General features: G+C 56.5%; 1 protein-coding gene across 1 annotated transcript in view; it reads right to left on the reverse strand.

Annotated features, from left to right (window-relative positions):
- Positions 1 to 10,282: 10,282 nt before the first annotated feature.
- The window catches only part of LOC119105608 (four and a half LIM domains protein 2), a 22,963-nt gene continuing 10,258 nt past the window's right edge, over positions 10,283 to 22,987 (reverse strand). The window contains exons 2-3 of the mRNA XM_037229067.1: positions 10,577 to 10,816; positions 10,283 to 10,540 (exon numbers count right to left, since the gene is read on the reverse strand). Of these exons, the coding sequence (XP_037084962.1) occupies positions 10,283 to 10,540; positions 10,577 to 10,816 (498 nt within the window). The remainder of the gene's footprint in view (positions 10,541 to 10,576; positions 10,817 to 22,987) is intronic.

Below are 22,987 nucleotides of genomic sequence, written 5' to 3' on the forward strand. Positions count from 1 at the left end.
GTCCGGCGGCCGCGGCGGCTCGCCCGCTCCACCGGTTCGGGAACTGTTCAGAGACGCATCAGTCCCGCTGGTCCACTCTGTAGTGACGCTGTCAGTCCCCGCTGTCCCCCTCTGTCCAGTGACGCGGTCGTCCCCCTGTCCAGTGACACGGTCAGTCCCCGCTGGTCCCGTCTGTCCGTGACGCGGTCAGTCCCGCTGGTCCCCGTCTGTCCAGGACGCGGTCAGTCCCCGTTGGTCCCCTCTGTCCAGTGACGCGGTCAGTCCCGTTTGGTCACCCTCTGTCCAGTGACACGTCAGTCCCCGTTGGTCCCCCTCTGTCCAGTGACGCGGTCAGTCCCCGTGGTCCCCCTCTGTCCAGTGACGCGGTCAGTCCCCGTTGGTCCCCTCTGTCCAGTGACACGGTCAGTCCCCTGGTCCCCCTCTGTCCAGTGACGCGGTCAGTCCCTGCTGGTCCCCTCTGTCCAGTGACACGGTCAGTCCTGCTGGTCCCCCTCTGTCCAGTGACACGGTCAGTCCCCGTTGGCCCCTCTGTCCAAGTGCACGGTCAGTCCCCCGCTGGTCCGCCTCTTTCCGTGCCGCTCCGTCTCACCCCGTCCGTGCGGTTGTCTCACCCCGTCCGCGCAGCTTCGTCTCACCCCGTCCGTGCGCTCCGTCTCACCCCGTCTGTGCGCTCCGTCCCTCACCCCGTCCCGCGCGCTTCGTCTCACCCCGTCCGTGCGCTCCGTCTCACTCCGTCCGTGCGCTCCGTCTCACCCCCGTCCGCGCGCGCACGCACGGCGCACGGCTTGCATTTAAGCGTGCCGGTACCAGGTTCGACAAAGGCTTGATGAATTTAAACCGCCTCAAAACGCCGTGCACGCATTAGCATAAGAAGCGCAGGGGGACAGGGCGGCGGCCAATTTGGCGCGTGCGGCGCGGCGCCGTCGGTCGCGCTCATTCAGTGTCGCCGCCTGTGAAATTGCGCCGGCGCTGCGGCACGTGACATGACGCGAACCGGTGGGACGGTCGGTCAGGCGCGCGGACGACGCGCCGGTCGCGGTGGCCGGGAGCCGACGGGGGTCATCGGCGGCGGGTCGGGTCGGGTCGGGTCGGGTCGGCTCGGCGCTGGCAGGCGCCGGACGGGCGCCGGCGGCAGGTTGGTCTGTTGGGGTGGCAGGCCCAGACCGGACGGCCAAGGCAGCGTGGCATGGCCGTGTACCTTTACCTAGAGCAAGGATAGTCGGTTTGGTCCTAATTGCATTGGTATTTGACTTTGCGTTGGGGGAAAAGTTCGCCGGTTGGAGCCACTTCCGCCTCGTGTCTGTGCTGACACGCTCCGAGTGACCTCGGGTTTGTGAAGCTTGAAGTAGGAGGTATAGGCATGTGCAGAAAACTCTTACAAAATCACGACGAAAATGTCACGTCCATAGACAGCCATGCATTGTTAAACTTGACGCGCAATGGAGACTGCGGCCGTATGACCGTGCGTGGAGGCGCCCTACAGCCTCCTGGATAGAGACTGTCGTTGGCCGCTGGCCCGTTGTCCCGAAGACGCCGGCTGATGTTAGCCGTGAGACGAACGGTGGTGTCGGCAACATCCGATGTTGACGGTGTTTTGCTTGTGCGAATGTGACACTGGTGAGACTCCTGCGGCGGGCCCTCCTTCAGCATGGCACTGAGCATCTCGCCTGTCAGTGACCTGGTGACTGACAGCTTGACTGGTCACTGACAGCAGTGTCAGTGACCTGGCCCTGCCAGCCTTGGGATCAGGTGACTTGCGTTATAGCCTCAAACAGCTCAAAACCTCTGGTATTTGTTTTGGGATAGCAGTTTGGGCGACCCGCGTGTACCCAACTGACGGCGACTTTCCTAGCTCCGCACGTGGTGTCCACATCAACAATGCTTCCGCCCCGGCCATCCCGTGGCGCTCACCATGCAGGGCGCAGCTACCCACGAACGGAACCCACATTACCCACCGGGCTGGTGCAGACGGCTAAACTCGTGGGCGGCGGCAGGCGCCTCCGAGTCAGTTGATGGCGTCTGGCATGTATGGCCCCTCGATAAGCTGGGACAGGTTCGTGGGAAGAAGCCACTGGGTTTAATTAGTGGCTGCCGGTGTCGTTCCCAAACTGTGAGTGGGGTCCTATCGTGTACATGTGACCTGCCGGCATTGTGCAAAGCTCGATCTTAGGCTTCATGTCTTACTTTCTGTACGGACGGCTTTTTCGAACGGTGGCGGGTTCATGTAACACCGCTTTTTGTATGCGGATGACTGGCAGTTTATGGACTGAAAGTCCCGCGGAGCCGCCCGAAGTCTGGCCAGCACCCGCTCTTGCCCCTGTGGTTTTTTTTGTATCTGCTTAACCAGAATGGTGTCGATATCAATCTGAGGATAGCCGTACGCCTTCGGTTCGGGTGTTGCCGCCGAAGGGCTCGAGCAATCACCACCCTTTTCGGTGAGCTGTCTGGCGCCCCGTCAGCGTCTGGGGGCGGTCCTTACCCGGCCGTCACACCTTATGTGACGGCCGGTAAGTACTTTCCTTTTAAAACATTTTAGCTGACCGTTTTTCTGTGTCCGTGTTGGGACGCGACCTTGAGAGGCATCTTCAAGCTACGGTGTTCCCCAAGGCGGCGTTCTCAGCGTAGCTTTTTTCGCCGTTTATGATTAACATCGAGATTGGGATGCCGTAGCCTGTAGATCGTAACCTTTTTGTTGATGATTTCACCATTTGGACAAAGTCGCAGCAAGACCACCATCGAGGAAGCGCCAACTCCAGTTGGCTGTTGACTCTGTTGAGAGTGGGGAAACATGAACGGGTTTCAGGTTGCAAGTAACGGACTGTAGCTAGGGATTTTTTGTCGTAGCCGGCAATGCGGTGACCTGTCATCCATGTGCATGGCCAATGCATTCCAACTGAGCCTGTAGCTAGATACCTTGGGTTATACTTTGAACGTCGACTAACATATAAGGTACATCTTAGACGAAAAGCTGAAAACTGTTTTAAATCTTTGAACGAACTGACATGTGTTTCGCGCACGTTGTATGGAGGAGATCGGAGCACGCTTTTGCTGTTGTATTGGGCATCATACGCTCTAAGCTTGACTATGTATGTTTTATTTATGACCGACGCGTGGTATTTACCAAGCGCATCAGTGACGCCGTCCATCACACACCGCTGTACGCGCCATCGCAGGGACGTTCGCGATCTCCTACCCAAAGCCTCCTGGTAGTATCACACGAGCTGCCTTTGTCAGCGAGGAGGATGTGCGGCATGCTTTAAGCTGCCTCAGTTCCCGTCGTATCTCGCATATAACGCAGTTTTTCCGCGGCCTACCGTGCCTTTTGTTCGCCATGCACCTCGGGCGCATGCTGTGACGTTTGGCTCCCGGATACAAGCCTTACTGCGGGAAAACGACATTCCCATTCAGAGCGTGGAGCGAGCATGTCATCTGTGCACTTCTTCCTGACATTTGATCTCGCCTTCAACAGACACATCTCTGCCCGAAGTGAAAAAAAAAGTTCTACCAGATAGGATGAGGTCACGCTGGTGGTGATGTGACGATGTGTGCCAGCTTAGAATCGTTTACATTTGTAAGCGATGCCTGATGCGCGATGTGCGATGCCTGTTCAATTGAAATCGTTTGCATGCACACATATGTTCGCGTATTGTAATCCGTAGAAAGGCACTGTATCGTGGTAATGGCTGGCAACCGCTCTTTGTTCAATCCCATGCATGTTGGTGTCCTGTAAAAATTGTGGCTTGCTGCTGAAAAAAACGAAAAATCGAGTATGATCATCGGCAGGCAATTTTGAACTCACTTCTGCCATTACTTTGATAAAAGCATGTCGCCGAAACAGCAACCCATGTATATCTGCATTCTGCTGGTTTTTCTCCGAGCAATTAGGCTGTTACTACCGCCTTATCTATGTTCGTTTGTTTGCTCGCGCAAGGTGAGGCGAGAGGAGGTGATCCTTGCCCACGTGTGCCCAACTACGTACCGGACGCGCGTCCGCAACCCACGGCTTTATGTTGGAGGGAGCGATAAACTGATCTGCTATCGGTGTGGTGCTGTCCTTGCTCTTCGCCATGTGCTTATATCCGCGTATATCCGTGTCCGTGCGTGTCCGCGCCTCGTGGAAGAACGTCAACGTTACTTTGGACAGCATGACTGGCCTCTGACGCTCTGTGATATTCTGAGAGACAGCTCACAAGTTCTTGAATCTTAGCAGGTTTTATTGTTTCTCAAACACACCAACTGCGGGGCTATTTACGCGGTCCATTATTTGCGTAAAACAAAATTCGTTATGGGCGCCAAATGACAACCGCAGTCGGCTCGCCCGTAAACCCCAATAAACAACGACAAAACGTAAGGTGCAGACCGCCCTGTAAGCCCAGGCTGGCTGTCTCCCCGCGGGGTGCCGGGATTGCCGCTGGTCAGGTTCTCCAAACGTCATCTCATCTCCATCTCCAAGGTCATCTCCAAACGCTCACTGCGTGAGCGTTTGGAGATGGCCTTGTTGGTGTTACACAGAAACTCACGCTGCTGAAAGGTCCCCAGGGCAGGTCATGTCGAAGTGAGGATAGTGGCAGGCAGGGCACGGTATTGCCATGTCATTTCTCCATAATTTCTGAGCCTTGCTGGTTGTCTGTGAAGATAATTGTAGGTACCGACTTGACGTTGTGGGCGGGTGTTTCACTACATGAAGTCCGCTGCACTACTGTCACTACATCGCTACGGCGAGGTCGCTTGCTGGCCTGGAGGAGACCGTTCTAGAAAAAACGCGCTTTGTGACTACGCTGCTTTTGCATTACTCGCCTTACTTTGTTGCCATATACTACTTCAAAACCCTTCACGATAGATAACAGTCCTTCAACGTCATTAGACGTCGTATGGTGTTGCGTTTGTATTCTGTTGTACAGGAAATATATATTTCATCCTGCTATATGGTATATGTCGTTTTCTTTTCAATTGTGTAGATAGTGTATTGAGCTTAACGCGAAGATGGCGTCAGCGCGCCCATTTCAGCGCTGTAGCAGCGACCTCCGCCGACGCCTCGGTAGTCTGGTGTCAAACCGCACCTGTCGCAGGCGCATCCGTGGCGACCTCCGCCGACGCCTCGGTAGTCTGGTGTCAAACTGCACCTGTCGCAGGCGCATCCGTGGCGACCTCCGCCGATGCCTCGGTAGTCTGGTGTCAAACCGCACCTGTCGCAGGCGCATCCGTGGCGACCTCCGCCGATGCCTCGGTAGTCTGGTGTCAAACCGCACCTGTCGTAGGCGCATCCGTGGCGACCTCCGCCGATGCCTCGGTAGTCTGGTGTCAAACCGCACCTGTCGCAGGCGCATCCGTGGCGACCTCCGCCGATGCCTCGGTAGTCTGGTGTCAAACCGCACCTGTCGCAGGCGCATCCGTGGCGGCCTCCGCCGATGCCTCGGTAGTCTGGTCAAACCGCACCTGTCCGGCGCATCCGTGGCGACCTCCGCCGAACCTCGGTAGTCTGGTGTCAAACCGCACCTGCCGGCGCATCGTGGCGACCTCCGCCGATACCTGGTAGTCTGGTGTCAACCGCACCTGTCGCAGGCGCACGGGGCGACCTCCGCCGATACCTTGGTAGTCTGGTGTCAAACCGTACTTGTCGGAGGCGCATCTATGCGACCGTTTCACAGCCGTCGCTGACGAGAACGCGGACAGCGCGCCGTTCTGTCAGTGTTGTTGAGAGGCTGAAATCCAGTCGAGGGCCTGCTGTTGGTGATGAGAATCGCAGAATGACATGCGTTTAGTAGTGTGTCTTGCTGTCAAAAGTTGCTTCATCGATGGTGTGGTGACAAGTAGTAAGGCGGATCTTGCTGACGTGTTCAGGGCTGAACACGGAAAACCAGTCTCCTGGCAGTCTTGCCGGCACGACTGTATTGGTGGTTGTACTTTGCCACTTTTGCCGCTTCCTTTCTAAGCTTCTATCGTTCGTGCAGTGTGTTGCCGTTGACAACATCTCACGGTCGGTATTTTTACCCATGAAGCCCGTCAGTTGAGTTAGCTATTGGATTTCAAGAGCGTGTCAGTTGCAATGGCTATTTGCGCCCAAAGCCCGTCAGTTCAAGCCGTGCCGTAATGGTCATGATTTTCAAGCAGGTCATGCGATGCACCATACCAGGTGATGTTCACGGAGTGAGACTTCTGTGACATGGTTGGCATATTTCAAGCGCCAGACAAATGCGGTGTGTTTTTTTCCGCGGCTGGCTTATCTCCTGGCGTGGCATTGGCGTGACCTGTGCCGTCTGAACCTTGTCCTCAGGCCGGGACCAAGGCGCCCCAGGCTGCTGGCCGGATTCACACACAGACTTCGAGAAGGGTTTCATCATGGCCGAGGTGATGAAGTACAAGGACTTCCACGAGCTAGGGTCGGAAGCTGCCGTCAAGGTAAGTGGTGTCGATCGCAAATTGGGGAAGTGTTCGGATTCTACTCCGTTTATCCTGCGACGCTGGCGGGGGGTCACGAGGAGAGGCCCAGTACGGCTACAATCTGGACAATGCAATGTGGCGCTCATTAGCCCGGGCGCTACGAGAACAGCTGCGCCACAGACGTGTGGCGGAACTTGCTGAAACTTCTAATTCTGACGCTTGAGTAAAGGTGGCGCAGGCATAATCAGGCTACAACAACCCGTCCTGAGGTGAGCGTACACGGGACAGGGAAAAGGAACGTAGTTCGCTATTGCATTGTATTATATTGCACGCTGGGACATGGCAGACATTGTGACATATATATATATATATATATATATATATATATATATATATTTGTTTATTGTTTGCACGAGATCGCGCAAATGTGCATGGCTTCCTAGCCCTCTGATGTTAGCTGGAAGGTTTTGCAGGTACGCCTGTTGGGTGGTGGGGGCCACCACAAAGGCCTGTAACTAGTATAGTGCAAGGATATTTTCACTATGCTGCAGGAAAATTGATACGACTGCTTTATTTTACTGAAGCAATGGGTAGTTATAGGTCATGCGACAGAAAATGTCACTCGGTTAACGGCGTGAGATCAAACAATGAAGTCGCGGGTGTAGTCAAACCGGAATATTGCGAGGTATTTGCGAGCGCATGTAATGTGTTCGAAAATTGCATTTCGTATGACTCACAATACCATGGGTGAGCTTAACGTTCTGGTTTGCGCAATACCAAAACCCAAGTCATGCCGTTGCACATCTGTTTAAAAAGTGTTCTGACTGACATTGGACCCAGGATTGTTGTATGTTATTTTTTGGGGGAGAGGGGTTTGTAAATTCCTAAAACGTCACGTCATTCAGCAAGCACTTAAGCGTGTAAATATTTATTGTTGCCTGAAAATTAGATGAGGTCAACTACTCATGATGTTCAGCCCGTCGAAACCTCATATTTGTTTATTGTGATGATGTTACCGATTGGTAAAACATCTGTTTGGATGAGCTTTGTCCTGCCTGACCTCTTATACGTAGGTGATGAATGGCCACTGATACTACAAACGCGTAACGTACGTTCGACGCCAAGCCTGTCGATGTTGTTTGCAGACCTGCCATTCACCAGTCTGTGGCCATATCATTGATCGTTAGTCGGCCAGCTGTGCGGTGGGAGATGGGCAACGGGCATGCGGCAGCAGCGAATAATACAGAGCAAACATATGCAACGATACAACAACCAAACAACAACAAAAACACGCAAACAGTGTGCTCGGAAGATCTGTTTTGCTCTTGGGGGCATTTTGCGTATCAAACTTCCCATCAAAAGGCTTGTGATGATGCGTGCTTTATATCTTAGATGGGCATAGCGAGCGCAGAACGCTTTCTATGAACCCCATTCGTGAGAATCGTAAAACTAAAACGGAAAATGGTCCCCAACTAATTTTCGAGCGCGCTCTGGGTCTAAGTTGCGGCTTTTCGCGTCTCGCCGGACAAGTGACGTCATTCGTCACTGTCTTCAGTGAGCTTTGTCCTCGGTGCACCGTGGGCAAGTGGCGCTGTTCGTCACTGTCTGCGGTGAGCTTTGTCCCCAGTGCACTGGAACAGCGCACTCAGCCTGCCGCCTTCTTAGTGCGAGCCTTGGAAAAGAGCGAAAGCCTTAAAAGCTTTATAGCCTCATGAGGCGACGGCTACGAGCTCACGCTACGAAGTGCTCGTCATTTCGTATTTGCTCCTCGCAAGTCCTTCAACAGACAACCCGCCGACAGAACTCAGGGAAAATGGCGTCATGCCGAGATATGTTGAGATCCAGGCGTCGGAGTCCTGGGTCACACGAGGAGTGCGCACTCTGTGCTCTGATAAATCCAAAAACTGCGGCCATGTCGGCTGGCTGTGACGTCACCCGACCGGTACCAGAACACGCGGCAGCGTTGGCATGGGAGCTGATTACCAAAGCGCTTTGTTTCATAGAACGTGGTGAGAGGTCTTTTCGCCGCACTGCAACAGATTCCTGGACCTGTCTTTTGACTCGGAGATCTTTGATCTTTTATGTTTGACTCATAGACCTTTGATGTTTGATGTATCTTGATCTATACTGTTTCATTTTACAGGAACACGTCTAACGACTTATAGGAAGGAAAGCAAATCGCCTTGTGCCAATACGTAGTCACGATGTAATCGCGGACGTGTTGGCTGGCGTGGCTGCCAAGCGAGCCGCGCTGGCTCCACGTACATATTCTTTGCCAATCCGTGCCGGAGACCCATACCCGGTAATTACGACCTAGCTGCACAACAAATGAGAGCGGTGTTTGGATGGGGCGGGCAGCAGCAGGCTCAGAGCGATAAAACAAAAAACATAGAAGTCTAGGCCTGTGATCATTTCGCTCCCGCCAAGCTTGTCGGAAGTGTGCCGCTGTCGAACGGATCGGGCACACGTGCGTGACCCATGGCTGCCAGTCGCGTGGTGCCGTTAGGTCTCTGTCATCCAGGAAATAGGTGTCACTCGTGGCCACGAACACAGCTTGAAACGCGGTGTTTTGACGAGACAATCAATGTGGCCTGTTGACGTCGTTTATCCAGCATCATGGTATATTGGATGAAGAAAGAAATGTGTATGATTACAGTGTAACAACTTCAGACTCATATTGTTCAAAACCAGTAGCTCAATACCCTTCTTGCCGATGCCAAGAAAACAGTGCGTTTGGGGCATGAATTGTTCGCCGTCGCCAACGCATCCAAGAAGACCAAGAAAGAAGTGACTCTCCTCTCTACATGTGGCACCTAAGACTGACGTATTTGTTTTGGAGATGGAGGAGGTGAGGGGTAGCTGCCCCTCTACCTGTCCTCCCGGCGCCGCGCCGCCGGCCCTGGCAATCGTCGTCGATACCGTTGTCCTTCGTCTTTGGTTTGTGGGTCTACGCTTTGAGTCTTCGGCCGCACCATGCTGAATTAAAACAGATAGCCACAGCAGACGCCGCTTCCATTTGTAAGCAAGTCCTAAAATCAATAGGCCACAGCGAGTCTCTTTGCGCCATAATGCAGTTATTCGACGAGGGCTGTCGTAGTGAGTGGCCCCACGACGGTGAATCAGATCCTCAACAAGCCGCCTGCCAGACGCATGCCCGTTTTCAGTGCACCATTCACCGTTCGCCATGTTGTTCGCACATATGCAGAGTTTATCGAAGACCGCCTTTTTCATTTCGGTCGAAATGCTCCGCGTCTTGCCTTTTTGCTATGCTTGACAACGGCTCTCACGGGGTACAGGCTACAGGTCAGCTGTTCATTAAACGGTTCATTTTTAGTTGACATAGGATTTTGAGCCATCTGCAAGCGATGGTAAGCACTTAGCAGTTATGTGCGCAAAATGACCATCACAGTCAGCGCTCCCTAGAACACCAATCATCATCATTCGTCATAATCTTACTCATCATCGTCATCATCGTTATCATTGTCGACGACGACGACGACGACGACGACGACGACGACGACGACGACGACGACGACGACGACGACGACGACGACGACGACGACGGCGATGACGACGACGTCGTCGTCATGAGACGCAATAATATAGGATCAATTGAACGATCAACTTGGTGAATCTTGAACTAAATAGTTGGACTGAACGGTTCGACTGGCGAATCCACAATCGCTGAAAGAGCTCTTGCCAGTCCATTAGTCAAACGCTTTTTTATTCATTACAACTGCAATGGTGGTAAATGAACACAATAACACGACCACTTACAATAGCGTGATGAGCCAGAGGGAAAAGGGTATCTATCACCAACGCCTCTCCTCCTTTGCGATTCGTCGCTTCAGCGCGCCACGGGCAGCGAGTACCGTAATTCAAAGTTACTACTACCTACCCACTAGATGTCAGGGCCGTCGACCACCAGTCGCCGCCGCGCGCAGTCGGCGGTGGCGCACAGCAGCTCACCGTCGGCGTCGATGAAGCCGCGCCCAACTAGCGACGTGCCGCACGTGGCGCACGTGAAGCAGGCGTTGTGCCAGCTGCGCTCCTGGAAGACGCTGTATCGGGTGCCCGGCTCGCGTGCGATAGGGCCGCGGCACTTGTCACAGCGCTTGGCGAAGAGCCGAGTGTAGCAGTCTGCGCAGTAGGGCCGCTGCTGGCGGCTGCGGAACTTGTGGCCGGCCAGCGGCACGTCGCAGCTGGCGCAGACAAAACACTCGCGGTGCCACGTGTCGCCCTGGTACGTGACGCCCAGACTGGTGATGGTGCCGTCGCAGCGGCGGCAGCGCGCCGCGAACGTCTCCTCGTAGCAGCGCGGGCAGTAGAGCCGCTGCTCCTTGGGCAGGAAGGTGCGCGCGCCCAGCGGCACGTGACAGACGCAGCACACGAAGCAGGCCTGGTGCCACTGGAGCGCCTTGTAGGCCACCTGCGGCTGGCCGGGGTGATGGGCCGGCCACAGCGGTCGCAGCCGGGCGCCCCCTGGCTGCCAGGCAGCCGGCGCACTGGGCCTGGCCGGCGCGCACCGCGAACGGCCGGCCCTCGAGCGGCGCCGCGCACGTGGCGCACGCAAAGCAGGCGGCGTGCCAGTGGCGGCCGGCGTGCGAGAGCTGGCGGCAGCCGAGCGCGATGGGCCGCTGGCAGGCGTGGCAGACGGGCGCGCCCGCCTCGCTGTAGCAGGGCAGACAGAGCGGGGTCTGGTGCCGGAGCGCAAACTGGCGGCCGGACAGCGGCGCCTCGCACCGCTCGCACACCAGGTGCTCGCTGTGCCAGCGAGGCCAGCGCGGCGCACGTATGGCCGGCGAACACGAGCTCATCGCAGGCGGCGCAGCGCGGCCGCAGGCGGTCGGCGTGGTGGCGCGGGCAGAGCAGCCGGCCGGCCAGCTCGCAGAAGACGAGGTCGGCCAGTGGCTGGTCGCAGTCGCCGCGACGAAGCAGGCCGGGTGCCAGGCGGCGCCGGGCAGGCGCGCGGCCGTGACGGCCAGCTGGCCGCCGGCAGCGGCTGGCGGCACTGGTGGCAGGCGGCGGCGGCCGGCAGCCGCATCACCGCGCCGGCCTCCAGCGCCAGCCGGCGTCGCGACGCCGACCACTCGGTGAACGCGGCCCTCCGGGCCGAGACGTGCCGGCAGCAGGCCAGCGACAGGTCCTGCGCCGGCAGCTGGCGCAGCAGGCGGCGTGTGCGCTCCCGCTGGCCGGCGAGCGCAGCAGCGGCCTCCGACCCTCCGGCACTGCTGCATGTCTCGGCTGCAGCGCCCTCGGGCAGGCCGGCCGGCAGCCAGGCGTAGCCGGCGCGCAGGGCGTGTTCGGACGGCTCGGGGCCGTCATGCGAGCAGGTGTCCTCCGGACCGCCGCCCCGCGGGTTGCAGCGGCTGGCTCCGGTGCGGCGCAGGCCGGCAGCACGTCCGCCGCCGCGCCGCCGCCACCGGGCTCCCAGCGACGGCGCGCCGCCTCGGCAGCGCGCAGCTCGGCCCGCACGGCGCGCCACTGATCGGCGGGGCCGAGTCGCCGGCGCGGCAGGCGCGCAGCGGCGACGATGGCGCAGCTGGGTGCGTCGAGCTGGCCGCCGTCTCCGTCACCTGTCGTGCGGCGGCTCGGTGGCCGGCTGCGGAACTCGGCGCACTCCTCGAACGGACAAGGGCTGCGCGGCGACGCCAACTCTTGCGTGGCGCGTCGCTCCGGGCTGCAGGCGAGCGGCGCGCGGCCCGGGCTCGGGCTGGACACTCGCTTCGGCAGGCGAACGGCATCGTCGACCGGCGACGGCTTGTGACGCACGCTGTCGGCTCGCCGCACCAGCTGGACCGGCGACCGGGCTACCTCAGCGGACCGCCACCGGATCCGCTTCTCCGTCTTCGGTTTTGCCGTTGTCGATGTTCCTCCGTCAAAGCCGTCCGTGTTGGGGATCTTGGTCACATCTTTCGCAGCAGCGTCTGTAGGTCTGCTCTTGAGTACTGATCTCTTGCCAACCATCTTCTTCGTTATGAGTAAGAAAGCCTTGATTCGAACGGACAGTCCTCACCACCGCCACCACTGCCAGTCCTATACCTGGTTGGAGGCGGTTTGTGACTTCGGCCGCCCCGATTGGCGCGAGCACTGGACGCGGCTCCTCCCGTGCGGCCGACAGTCGCCGCCGCCTCAATTGCGGCCGACTGGTGCGTAGGCAGCTGGTGGTGCACGCACCGCTGGTGCGTACCGTCGCCGACTGTGGCACCGCGGAGGCAGCGGCTCTCTCAGCTGGGCCTGGTGCGGTCCGAAGGCGGGTCAGACACGCGGCTCCCAGCTGCCGGGCGGGCGGTGCGCGCGCCCCGAGCCGGCCGCGCCGAGTGAAGCCTCCGCCGCCGCCGCCGCCGCGGCCGACGGGCCGCTGGCGCCGCGGCCGACGCCGGGTCGCCCGCCCTTGGCTCTCCACCGTGGGCCACGTCGCTGGCCGTGTCCGGTCACCAGCCGTCTGCCAGCCACCTGACGTCGGTGCGGCCTGCGAACCGCTGTCGCGCGGCCATTACCTCTCTCCATTGGTCTGATTGCACGCTCTTGAAGGTGAGGTGATTTGTCACTTAAAAACATGTTGTTGTCTTAAAAACATGTGTGTTTTACTCAACCCACACAGAGATCAAATTGACCTGGAGTCGGTGTCGCTAGCGACCTCGGCGGGGCGGGCGGCGCCGTGACCCCGGTCTGACACGCGCTCGCCGTCTGGCCACTGATCAGGACCGATGGCTGACGCGCCGGGCTCGGGCCGGGGGTGTTTGTATTGGCGGAGAGGCCGGGAGCCGGCCGGCCGCTGCTGACGCACCATCTCCGGTCTGGCCACCTGAATCACGGCCTCTGACTGACCCGACCCCGCGCCGGCTCCGGCCGCCCCACTGCCCGGCGGAAGGGCGCGCCCGGCCGCGGGAGCACTGAGGACGGTCTGGTCAGGAGAGCACTGAGGACGGCCGGGTCAGGAGAGCACCGAGGACAGTCTGGTCAGGGGAGCACTGAGGACGGCCAGGTCAGGGGAGCACTGAGGACGGCCAAGTCAGGGGAGCACTGAGGATGTCTGGTCAGGGGAGCACTGAGGACAGTCTGGTCAGGGGAGCACTGAGGACGGCCAGGTCAGGGGAGCACTGAGGACGGCCGGGTCAGGAGAGCACTGAGGACGGCCAGGTCAGGGGAGCACTGGGCACGGCCAGGTCAGCGGAAGCACTGAGGACGGCCAAGTCAGGGGAGCACTGAGGACGGCCGGGTCAGGAGAGCACCGAGCACGGACAGATCAGGGGAGCACTGAGGACGGCCAGGCAGGATGCACTGAGGATTGTCTGGTCAGGGGAGCCACCGAGCACGGACAGGTCAGGGGAACATCGAGGGTGGCCGAGGTCAGGGCAACACCAAAGTCGGGCAGGTCAGGGCAACATCAATGTCGCGGGCAGGTCAGGGCAACACCAAGGACGGGCAGTTCATGGTAACACAGAAGGCGGGCCAGGTCAGTGGAATACCAAGGACGCGTTGGTCTGTCAGTTTTGACCTTATCAGGTCAGAGTAACACCAAATAAGCCGAGAAGGTCAGGGGAACACACAAGAGCGGCCAGGCAGATGAACGCCATCTTCGTCATTTTTCATCTTCGACATGTCTTCCCGGTGAATGTCGTTTCCAATGTCAACAAAAGCCGTGGCATTAAAACATGTTTTAGATGCGATCTTGTAAATGAGGCTCGAGATTATCGAAAAAATGGCGATGGTTTTGTACACGCAGAGGTAATCGCAGTCATCAATGATGAGCGTAGACGAACACTTCGTTAATATGCCAGGCAAAACTTGAAAAGGACGCTAACACCAGACAAGTTTGTTCGGTCTGATTGTGGTTTGCAACAGATAATATTAGATATGACGTGGTGTGACGTAAGTTACGCCATGTTACGTGATCTCATACGGGTTACAGGCTGAGTCTACAATCTGGTTGGCCGGCTTGTCCGGTCATGACGTCACGCAGTGACAAAATTGCCAGTCAGCTGTCTGTACACTTGCGGCTAAGGCGCTATTCAAGAATGCAGTTGTTGTGTATGCATGGAAAACTGATGCAAGTATCTGTATTGCACCGCAACAGAGTTTGAAGCTACTCAAATGGGAGAAATAGTTGCGCAGTGCAAGAGGTAGCATTTGTGTCTATTTTTACGCACGTCCAAAGTGGCTAGGCCTAGAGTACGGCGTTCCCTGATGACGGTAGTGTGGGCTTGGACGTCCTGGTGTTCATTGTCATGCTGCAGTAGCCCTGCGTCCGCTATCTATTTTGGGAGGAGGCCTAGCATTTGACCTCCTTTTATTTTGGTCTGACGTGGGCGCTCGGTTGAACAAAACCGAGATGATTCTCCTGCTTGGAATTCGTTTTGACAGCGGCTTTATTTGCGACGACAGGTGTGCGCGCAGTGGATGTCCGCTTGCATGCGCTGTTCGTGAGCAGCTGGCCGGCGGCCGGGCGGGGGTCTCCTCCGGGCGTGGAGGCGCCGCCGCCACGCCCTCTGCCCCGCCAGCCCATCGGTCAGATGGTGGTGGTGCGCCACTTCGGGCTCAAAATAGCCCGTCTGTCAATGATTCGGCGGCGTGGCTGTGGTATGCCGACGATATTCCAACACGATGAGTCGGTCGCACGTCTTATCTGCTGGTTAAATCCAGCACACGCTGGATAGACTTCAGTGCTATCACGAACATTTCGTTGCAGTAGGCCGGTTCCGAATACGCATGACAGGCAGCTAAACATTGTCGCACATTTATGGTGTTTTGCATAGATCACAATAAGACAGCAATGAACGCCCGAAACGCAAAACCTCATTCGGGCCTGCGAACGGCAGGACTCTGTGATAGCAGACAGCTGGTGGGCAACCGACCGGTCCCCATCGTACACCAATCAGGACCGACGGCAAAACGCCCCGTATCTGGTGACGTTATGGCCAGTGAGCATGGGGATGTGATGGTGCGTGTTTGTGTCGGCTCAGTTTGTCTCATGCTGACAGTGACTTTAAAGATTCCATGCGTAGAGAGACGGTGGAGGGTGGAGGGGGGGGAGGGGGGGGAGAGAGATATAAACGTGTTACACGTGCATGCGACTCGTGGTTAAAGAAATGGGCGAGAGTTAAACAAATTCAAACGAGTTTAAAACAGAACATCGCGTAGATTTGATTATGTAGCTTAGCATACGTAGGTGCGGGGTTGCAAGGCTGACACTGATGCTGGTAGACACTGGTTTTTATATAATATCCGTCCAAAAAGAACATTAAGTTGATAGGCATTTGGACACGACCCCTGGTAGAGGACACAAAATCGCGGCCATTTTTTTTCACGTGACGGATTCGCGTGTGTGTTTGGAAAACGGCGTGCGACATTGCCAGGTAGTTCTGGTGTTGGCCCAGTTTTTTATGTTTACAGAACGCCGCGACACAAGTTATGTTGCCACGTCTTCTAGGCTTCCATTATGCACGCGTAATCTATAATTGCTTCTTTGTCAGTTTTTGGTTGGCCTGTGTTCCGCAAGCCCTACCTGACTCCACCTGCTGTGTCTGTGTGTGTGTGCGGTAGGCTTGTTTCCCCATGCCATCGGTCGGGTTCAGGGGACGTTGTTTCTACGTCAACGCTCCACGTGGCCGCCCGGCCGGTGGCCAGGCTGTGAGGTCGCCTTGGCTGGCTTGGTCTGGCGACCTGCAGCCATGCCGCCGTCACAGCCGCCGGCGCTGAGGTGGACACCGTCACACCCGCCGGGTGAAGCAGGTCCCTGCTGTGCTATGGTGACGTGTGCTCTGAGGGCTCGTAACGTCGAGCGCGTGCTGTCCCCTCTCGCAGGGGCGGCCGGAGGCTACCGTCAGCAGGGCAAGACGTACGTCGTCGAGGACGGCGACAATCATCTACTTCAAGTTCAACGCTGGCGCTGGGCTGAGTGGCAAGAAAACGTGAAACGCGCGCGCGCGCCACGAGATTGCCCTAGGATTGGAATTGTTGTCCATGAAGTGTGCGCGGCTGGTGTTTTGAGGCGGCCGCGCGGCTGGGGAGGCGCACCCCGAGGTGGTGTGACATGCGCCGTCAGTGATGCGGGGAGTGCGCCGGTGACAGGCTATTAGCCATGTTTCGGCGGTGCGGCTGGCATCGGGCAGGCCCGGGTTGGTGGGCCGCACGCCGCCTGGCAGCAGCTGCGCCCCGGCTGGCCGGCAACGCGCAGCCCGGCTCCCAGTTGGCGGGCGGCGCTCGTTAGAGTCCCGCTTGTCAGTCGTCGCCGCCCGTCCGGAAAGGACGATCGCCCGACCGACGGCGAGCGCGACGCTTACGTGAGCGCTGCGCGCTAAACGGGCCGCGCCGGCTGCGAACCGCAACGCCGCAGATGATGCATTGCATGGGATGCAGGGGTGGTTGGGGTTTCGAAAGGCGTGCGATCTGGCCACACATTACTAACCTGGTAAACGACGTGCTGAGTCCCATTGGTGACTAAGGTTATTTGCCCAGTATCTGCGCTTGACCTAGTCGGCGTGGCCTGCGTAATTTCATAAATCCTATTAAACTAATCGTTACACTGTTTTCTAAACGAGCATGTGGCCTAATTACGCTGTGTTTTTGCGTTGTGTGGCTTAACTTTCAAAACTGCGAAATATATTTCTTGCGGGGTTGTAGCTCTTGTCTGTGATGCGGTAGTCATTTTTCCTTACACCACCTATCTTCCTATCTCCTTCCTATCTCCCTTGCTATGCTTCCTAGTCTCCTTTTGGGTATCCAGGCGTGTATCTGATTTTATGTGAGTGGATTGGTTCTGGTTCCGAACCAAAGCGAATGGAGCTTTATGGGAATCTCATTCAAAGGGACTGTCGAAGATCGGAGTCAGATTACAGCATGAAGAGAAACGCCGAATCCGATTCCCAATCATATTTTTGTCATAGAAAACAAAGCGGCAGGAAGTTTTCTTCGGACGGATTGCATTTAAGACAACTGCTATAGCTGCCCCAAAAGAAGTCAAAGTGCAGGGCGTTGTGATACTGCTTGAAGTATGTTTATGTTTGCACACGTAACATGGCATGTGGAACTGCTTGTGCGTATCGTATGCGTGCATGCACCATACTCTCGTGCAGGCATATGCATGTACTTCAACCGGAAGCAGAGTGATGCATTCTAACTTCCTTTGGGAGTGGTTGGAGGTTGCAAAAACGCGTCCCGCTCCGCAAAACTCCCTGAGCTGCTTTCCATCCATTTCCATTCAGCACTCCGCAAACGCTTTAGCACGCGATTATTGCCCAGCGGCATCACAGCTAAACTAGAAAACGCCTTTTTCTGGTACACATCTGTGCACATGTTCTTCGCGCATTAAAATAATTGCGTAGTCCATACCCAATCGCCAGGGTGGAGACAGCAGATCGGGAGCCGCGCATGTGCAAACATGACAACGCCGCGCCTGGCAGCGGTGTTGTAACTGCGGTACTGCCTGGGCCGACGCGGTGTCCGTGCGAGGAGCTCGTCGGGGCCTCCCTTAACATGTCAATTGTGAGAGGAGGGGGCTCAGCCCATTCCCTCCAGTGACGTCTTCGGGCCCTCCTGTCAGGAAGCAATCACGCCACTGGTACGAGGGACGAAACATCTCATGGCGTTAAACCTTCAAAGCGAGTCGCTTTGTGTTTCGCCTCAGTGGGCCGAGTTCAGTGACAGGCGAGAGAGATGAAGCATTGGCCGTCTCAGTCAAATCTGATCAGAGAGGGCTCGGCAGCCCTCTGAGACCCTTAGCTCCACGTTGCCAACAACCATTGGAGCGTTCGCCCTCGGCGATATTTGTGCTGCTGGTCTCCCCCCCCCCCCCCCCCCCGCCCCGGAGGGGGGGAGTAGCTGCGAACCAGGCATCAGCAATGCTTTCATGAGACTTGCAGCGACTACGAATGGAATTTTGGTACCCAGAGCAAAAGGCGGCGTCGCCACGGCGGGTGCCCCACGCGTCGTGGTAACATGGTGACGTGCTGCAGCGTCCACAGAGGTCACGGCGCAGCGTCCACAGAGGTCACGGCGCAGCGTCCACAGAGGTCACGGCGCAGCGCCCATACAGGTGACAGCGCAGCGTCCACAGAAGTCGCGGCGCAGCGTCCGTACAGGTGACGGCGCAGCGTCCACAGAGGTCACGGCGCGGTGTCCGCAAAGGTGACAGCGCAGAGTCCACAGAGGTCACGGCGCGGCGTCCGTAAAGGTGACAGCGCAGCGTCCGTACAGGTGACGGCCCAGCGTCCACAGAAGTCACGGCGCAGCGTGTACAGGTGACGGCACAGCGTCCACAGAGGTCACGGCGCGGTGTCCGCAAAGGTGACAGCGCAGCGTCCACAGAGGTCACGCGCGGCGTCCGTAAAGGTGACAGCGCAGCGTCCGTACAGGTGACGGCCCAGCGTCCACAGAAGTCACGGCGCAGCGTCCGTACAGGTGACGGCACAGCGTCCACAGAGGTCACGGCGCGGCGTCCGCGAAGGTGACAGCACAGCGTCCGTACAGGTGACGGCCCAGCGTCCACAGAAGTCACGGCGCAGCGTCCGTACAGGTGACGGCACAGCGTCCACGGAGGTCACGGCGCGGCGTCCGCAGAGGTGGCGGCGCAGCTTCCACAGAAGTACCGGCCAGATGTCCGCAGAGGTAGCAGCCAAATGTCTGCAGATGTGACGGCCCAGCGTCCACAGGTGTGACGGCACAGCATCCACAGATGTGACGGCCCAGCGTCCGCAGAGGTGGCGGCCAAACGTCTGCAGCAGGAACGGACGACTCATCCGCGCTTAATCCTTGTGATCCTCTGTTGATGACCGTATTTTCTGTCGCCAGTAGCTTATGTTCACCGGTTGGTCCCTGTCCTTGTTTGTGCTAGAACCATACGCTTATGCAGTTTGACTCTGTGGCCATGGTAGGAAGCGAGGACAACATCCCCCAGTTTATCTTCCCGACAGCTTCGACGCGGCTTTATATCACATTTGGGCCCAGCCCCGGATCAATAAACACGAGAGGCAATCCAAAGTGACATCTTCCACGCCGGCGGTTTGTGAGTATAGCCACTTAAAACACTGGTAACTAAACAACCTCTGATAGATCTGTTAATGTGAGAGTGGGGAATGTGAATCCTACTTTTTCCTTGGATGCGCGATGTGATGTGATGAGCAACTCCACCAAATGTGGGTAATCGGGAGGACATTACACAACAACCCTACACTGGCCACGGCACTGGTATGCGGGGGCCATGTCCTGGCACTCACCTGGCACCGACACGCTTCAGCCCAGGCGTCGCCGCATCATGACGGTTCTGATACACTACCGCTTCTGCATGCGCTTCCGGTGTGGGAGAGAGAGGCAGGAGGCACTCCAATCGCTGAACCCCTTCATTTCATGACTTATGTTCAGCGTACGCCCCTTCCCCAGGTGTGAGACCCGGCGACGCCGCGTACCGCCGCCATCGCGGCACCCACATATTCCATCAACGATCGTTCGCGCCATTTCCGTCAACCACCGCTTCCCTTCCGAATGCAAACGAAAACTCTGGCGATGTTCAGTGGCATGGGACTGCAGATCGCTTATGCAGTAAAACGAACAATATCCAAAGAGCACGGCGCCCGGGAGGAGCGTACTCTCGAGCATACTAGTTGCTTGTCAATGAAGACAAATTAAATGCAAGATGAAGTGAAAATAGCGTACTGCATGCTGTTCGCCCTGGCACTGGTGTCATGCAAATGCTGCCGATTCGATACCAGCTGCCGGCGCGGTGGAGCCTTATATCAGCTTAACAGGTATCGAGCAAAAACATGGGCGGCGGCTGGTTTTTTATTGTGAGGGACAGGGTTAGCCAAGTAAAGTAAGTAAAGTTTAAAAAAAACTCGTCGGCCGGTCGGTCAGCACGCATGACGTCACGGATTTCAGCCGACAAACGTGCTGACGACAGATCGAACGCGACCTAGGTCAGCCCATGCTCTGAAGCTCCGCAGTTTGAATTCGAGCTTTTGTGTGCATTCATATGGAAAGTTAATCGCCTCGTTCCCCCCCCCCCCCCCCCAGCTACTGCGATTTTTCTGACGGTTGGTGCAAGCAAATTCGACTATGTGTGCCGGTGCATGTGGACGTAGCTACCACTGGGGGTGGGGGTGGCGGATGGGGGATGGGGCACGGGCATGACTATCTCGCAGATTGGATAATGTGTGTGCTTTCACAGCACAAAGGTACCAAGTAAGGAATGTATTTCACTCACAAACCCTATTCCGGGGCGTGTGGCGGGAGCATTCCGCAGCTCCTCAGGTTTTTGGTCGGCTCTCCCAAACGGTTGGGCGGGTCGTTGGAGTTTTCTGACTTTCTAAGCATCTGTTCTACGCCTGGCGTCAAAATTTATCGCACATGATATGCAAAGAGGGGACCTAGGACCTGGGATTGCGGATGGATTTTCTCCGCAGTGAAATTTTACGATATTGTTAAGATGCTGGTCTTCCGGGAATCAGATATGCGCATTGCCTCGCGTTTGCGGGAGACATTGATTCTTACGGTAAACAACAAAGCTGCAACGCCAGTATGATTCTGACAAAATAGAAAAAGTAGCCTGCAGGGGTGGCTTCAGGACTCGACAGGGTAGCCTGACAGCAGCGGCGTCAAGACTCGACAAAGTAGCCTGACAGGGGTGACTTCAGGACTCGACAAGGCAGCCTGACAGGGGTGGCTTCAGACTCGACAAAGGATGAGTTTCCAGCCAAATACCTGCGTTATGGGTCGCCAATTTAGACATATAAGGGATCCTTTCCAGCATCTAGAAGCAGATCCTTAAACATTTACACAAACATGAAATATACGTGGGCAAAGGGGTGCTAGGCCTTTGCGAAAAAAGATACAAAGAAACGTAACATTAAACATATGCCAGCACTATCGTGCTAGGACTGCAGCGCATATTGAAATTCACAGATGTGAAGCGTGTAGATGGACGAGTTAACAGTTTCGCGCAGAGTAGCTTCCAGGGATTAGAATAAGGGGCTCTTGCCATTTGGAACATGAGAGCCTAAAACGAAATGCTGCATTCCATTCCTCACCTCCGCGTGTCTCAGTCGGCGCACCACCGATCCGCACTTCGGAGGGCTCATCTACGTCCCGGCCTGGCGATGCCCATCATTCTTTCCAGTAGTTTATTTTGCGCTTAGAATCCTCGTCGTGTTTTACTAGAACCGTAATCGGTAGATTATCCTGCCAACACATTCGGCATACCTTTATTTCACGCACGGGCCTCTCTCTGAATCGACTTTGAAAAGAGTGGCATTTCATAGCAACGGCCTCCACTTCGGCGGCTTATGAGTAAGGCGAACAACTGTTAAAAATCGGCACCAGCAACAGACGTAAAAATAAGCAAATAAATATAAATTGTGAATGAGCGATGATAGGCTTGTTTCAGTGAGAAAAACGGAAATGCGAAGCCCAATGTCCTTGGAAATGTGTCATGATAAAAGCCATCAAAGGAAGATAATCAGGTAATAACTTGCACAATAATTTGGCACTGGGTAGGACACTGCTATTCGGCTTCTGCTACGATTGAACCCATGCCCGATCAACTTTGGCTGACACGGGCGATGGCACCGAACGTAAGCCTTTTTATCACCGGCGGGCCTGTCCTAGCGCCGGCCTGGCACCGATTTTCTTCAGCCCAGGCGTCACCTCGGCGCTGTCGGAATTGACGGATACTGCTGGCATGACCGGTAAGGGTGTCCCCCGTGTGGGGGGTGGGCTAGAGGCATCCCCAACCACTGAACGCCTCCCCAAACCACCGCCCACCCTTCCTCAGACGTGAAATCCTGACGTGAAATTGGGCATCACTTTCTCCAAGCATGAAACCCTGAGGGCAAGGGCTCCAGCGATATGCCGTAGCATCAGGCGGCTGCGAGTTACCTATAAGGTAAGGCGCAAATGAAATTTGAGTAAAGCACCACCTGAGAACGTTAAGGGGAAATTTAGCACACGACTTGCATTGAGATTGAAAACGGCACAGGCCGCCAACCGCAACAACAAAGCGACAACGTTGCCACCGCTGCTACCGAATCATCATCAGCTACTGGTATGACGCTGACCAAATCTGCTCAAAATGTAATCGAGTGCAAAGTCCCCCCTTTCGTCCGTCCAGACCTAGCCTTTCTAAATTGTAAGCTTTCCACACATTGCATTCTGGCAATCGTGGCATATGCAAATTGCTATCGATTCGAATATGAGATTAGTTTAAGTTAGCACATACCCGACTCCCTGCAACCTGGTCCAAAGACGGTGATTGGTATCACCTACCTGATGGCTTTTTGATACGCGAAAGTGATGTGCATACAACTGTATTGGAGACCGTGTCTGTCTGCATGGATGTAATTACCGTTGGTGAGGGTAAGGAAGCATGCGCTCCAGGGACTCAGCCAAATGAGCGGCCAGTGAGAGAGGACCGTCCCCCTCCATAGGTTGTAATCTTCTTTTTTCACCATAGATAACTCTCAAAATAAGGGGAAAACGGCGTGAAGCGCACTCATCGAGCTCCGACCGTCACTTCGGAGATCCTGCCTGCGGCTTATAGGCCCCCACCCCCCCCCCCCCCCCTCCCCACCCCCCACCCCCCCCCTCCCCCCTCCCCCCCCCCCCCCCCCCCCCC

The sequence above is a fragment of the Pollicipes pollicipes genome, unplaced genomic scaffold (assembly GCF_011947565.3).
Source record: "Pollicipes pollicipes isolate AB1234 unplaced genomic scaffold, Ppol_2.1 Scaffold_6138;HRSCAF=7277_pilon_pilon_pilon, whole genome shotgun sequence".
Lineage (NCBI taxonomy): Eukaryota > Metazoa > Arthropoda > Thecostraca > Pollicipedomorpha > Pollicipedidae > Pollicipes > Pollicipes pollicipes.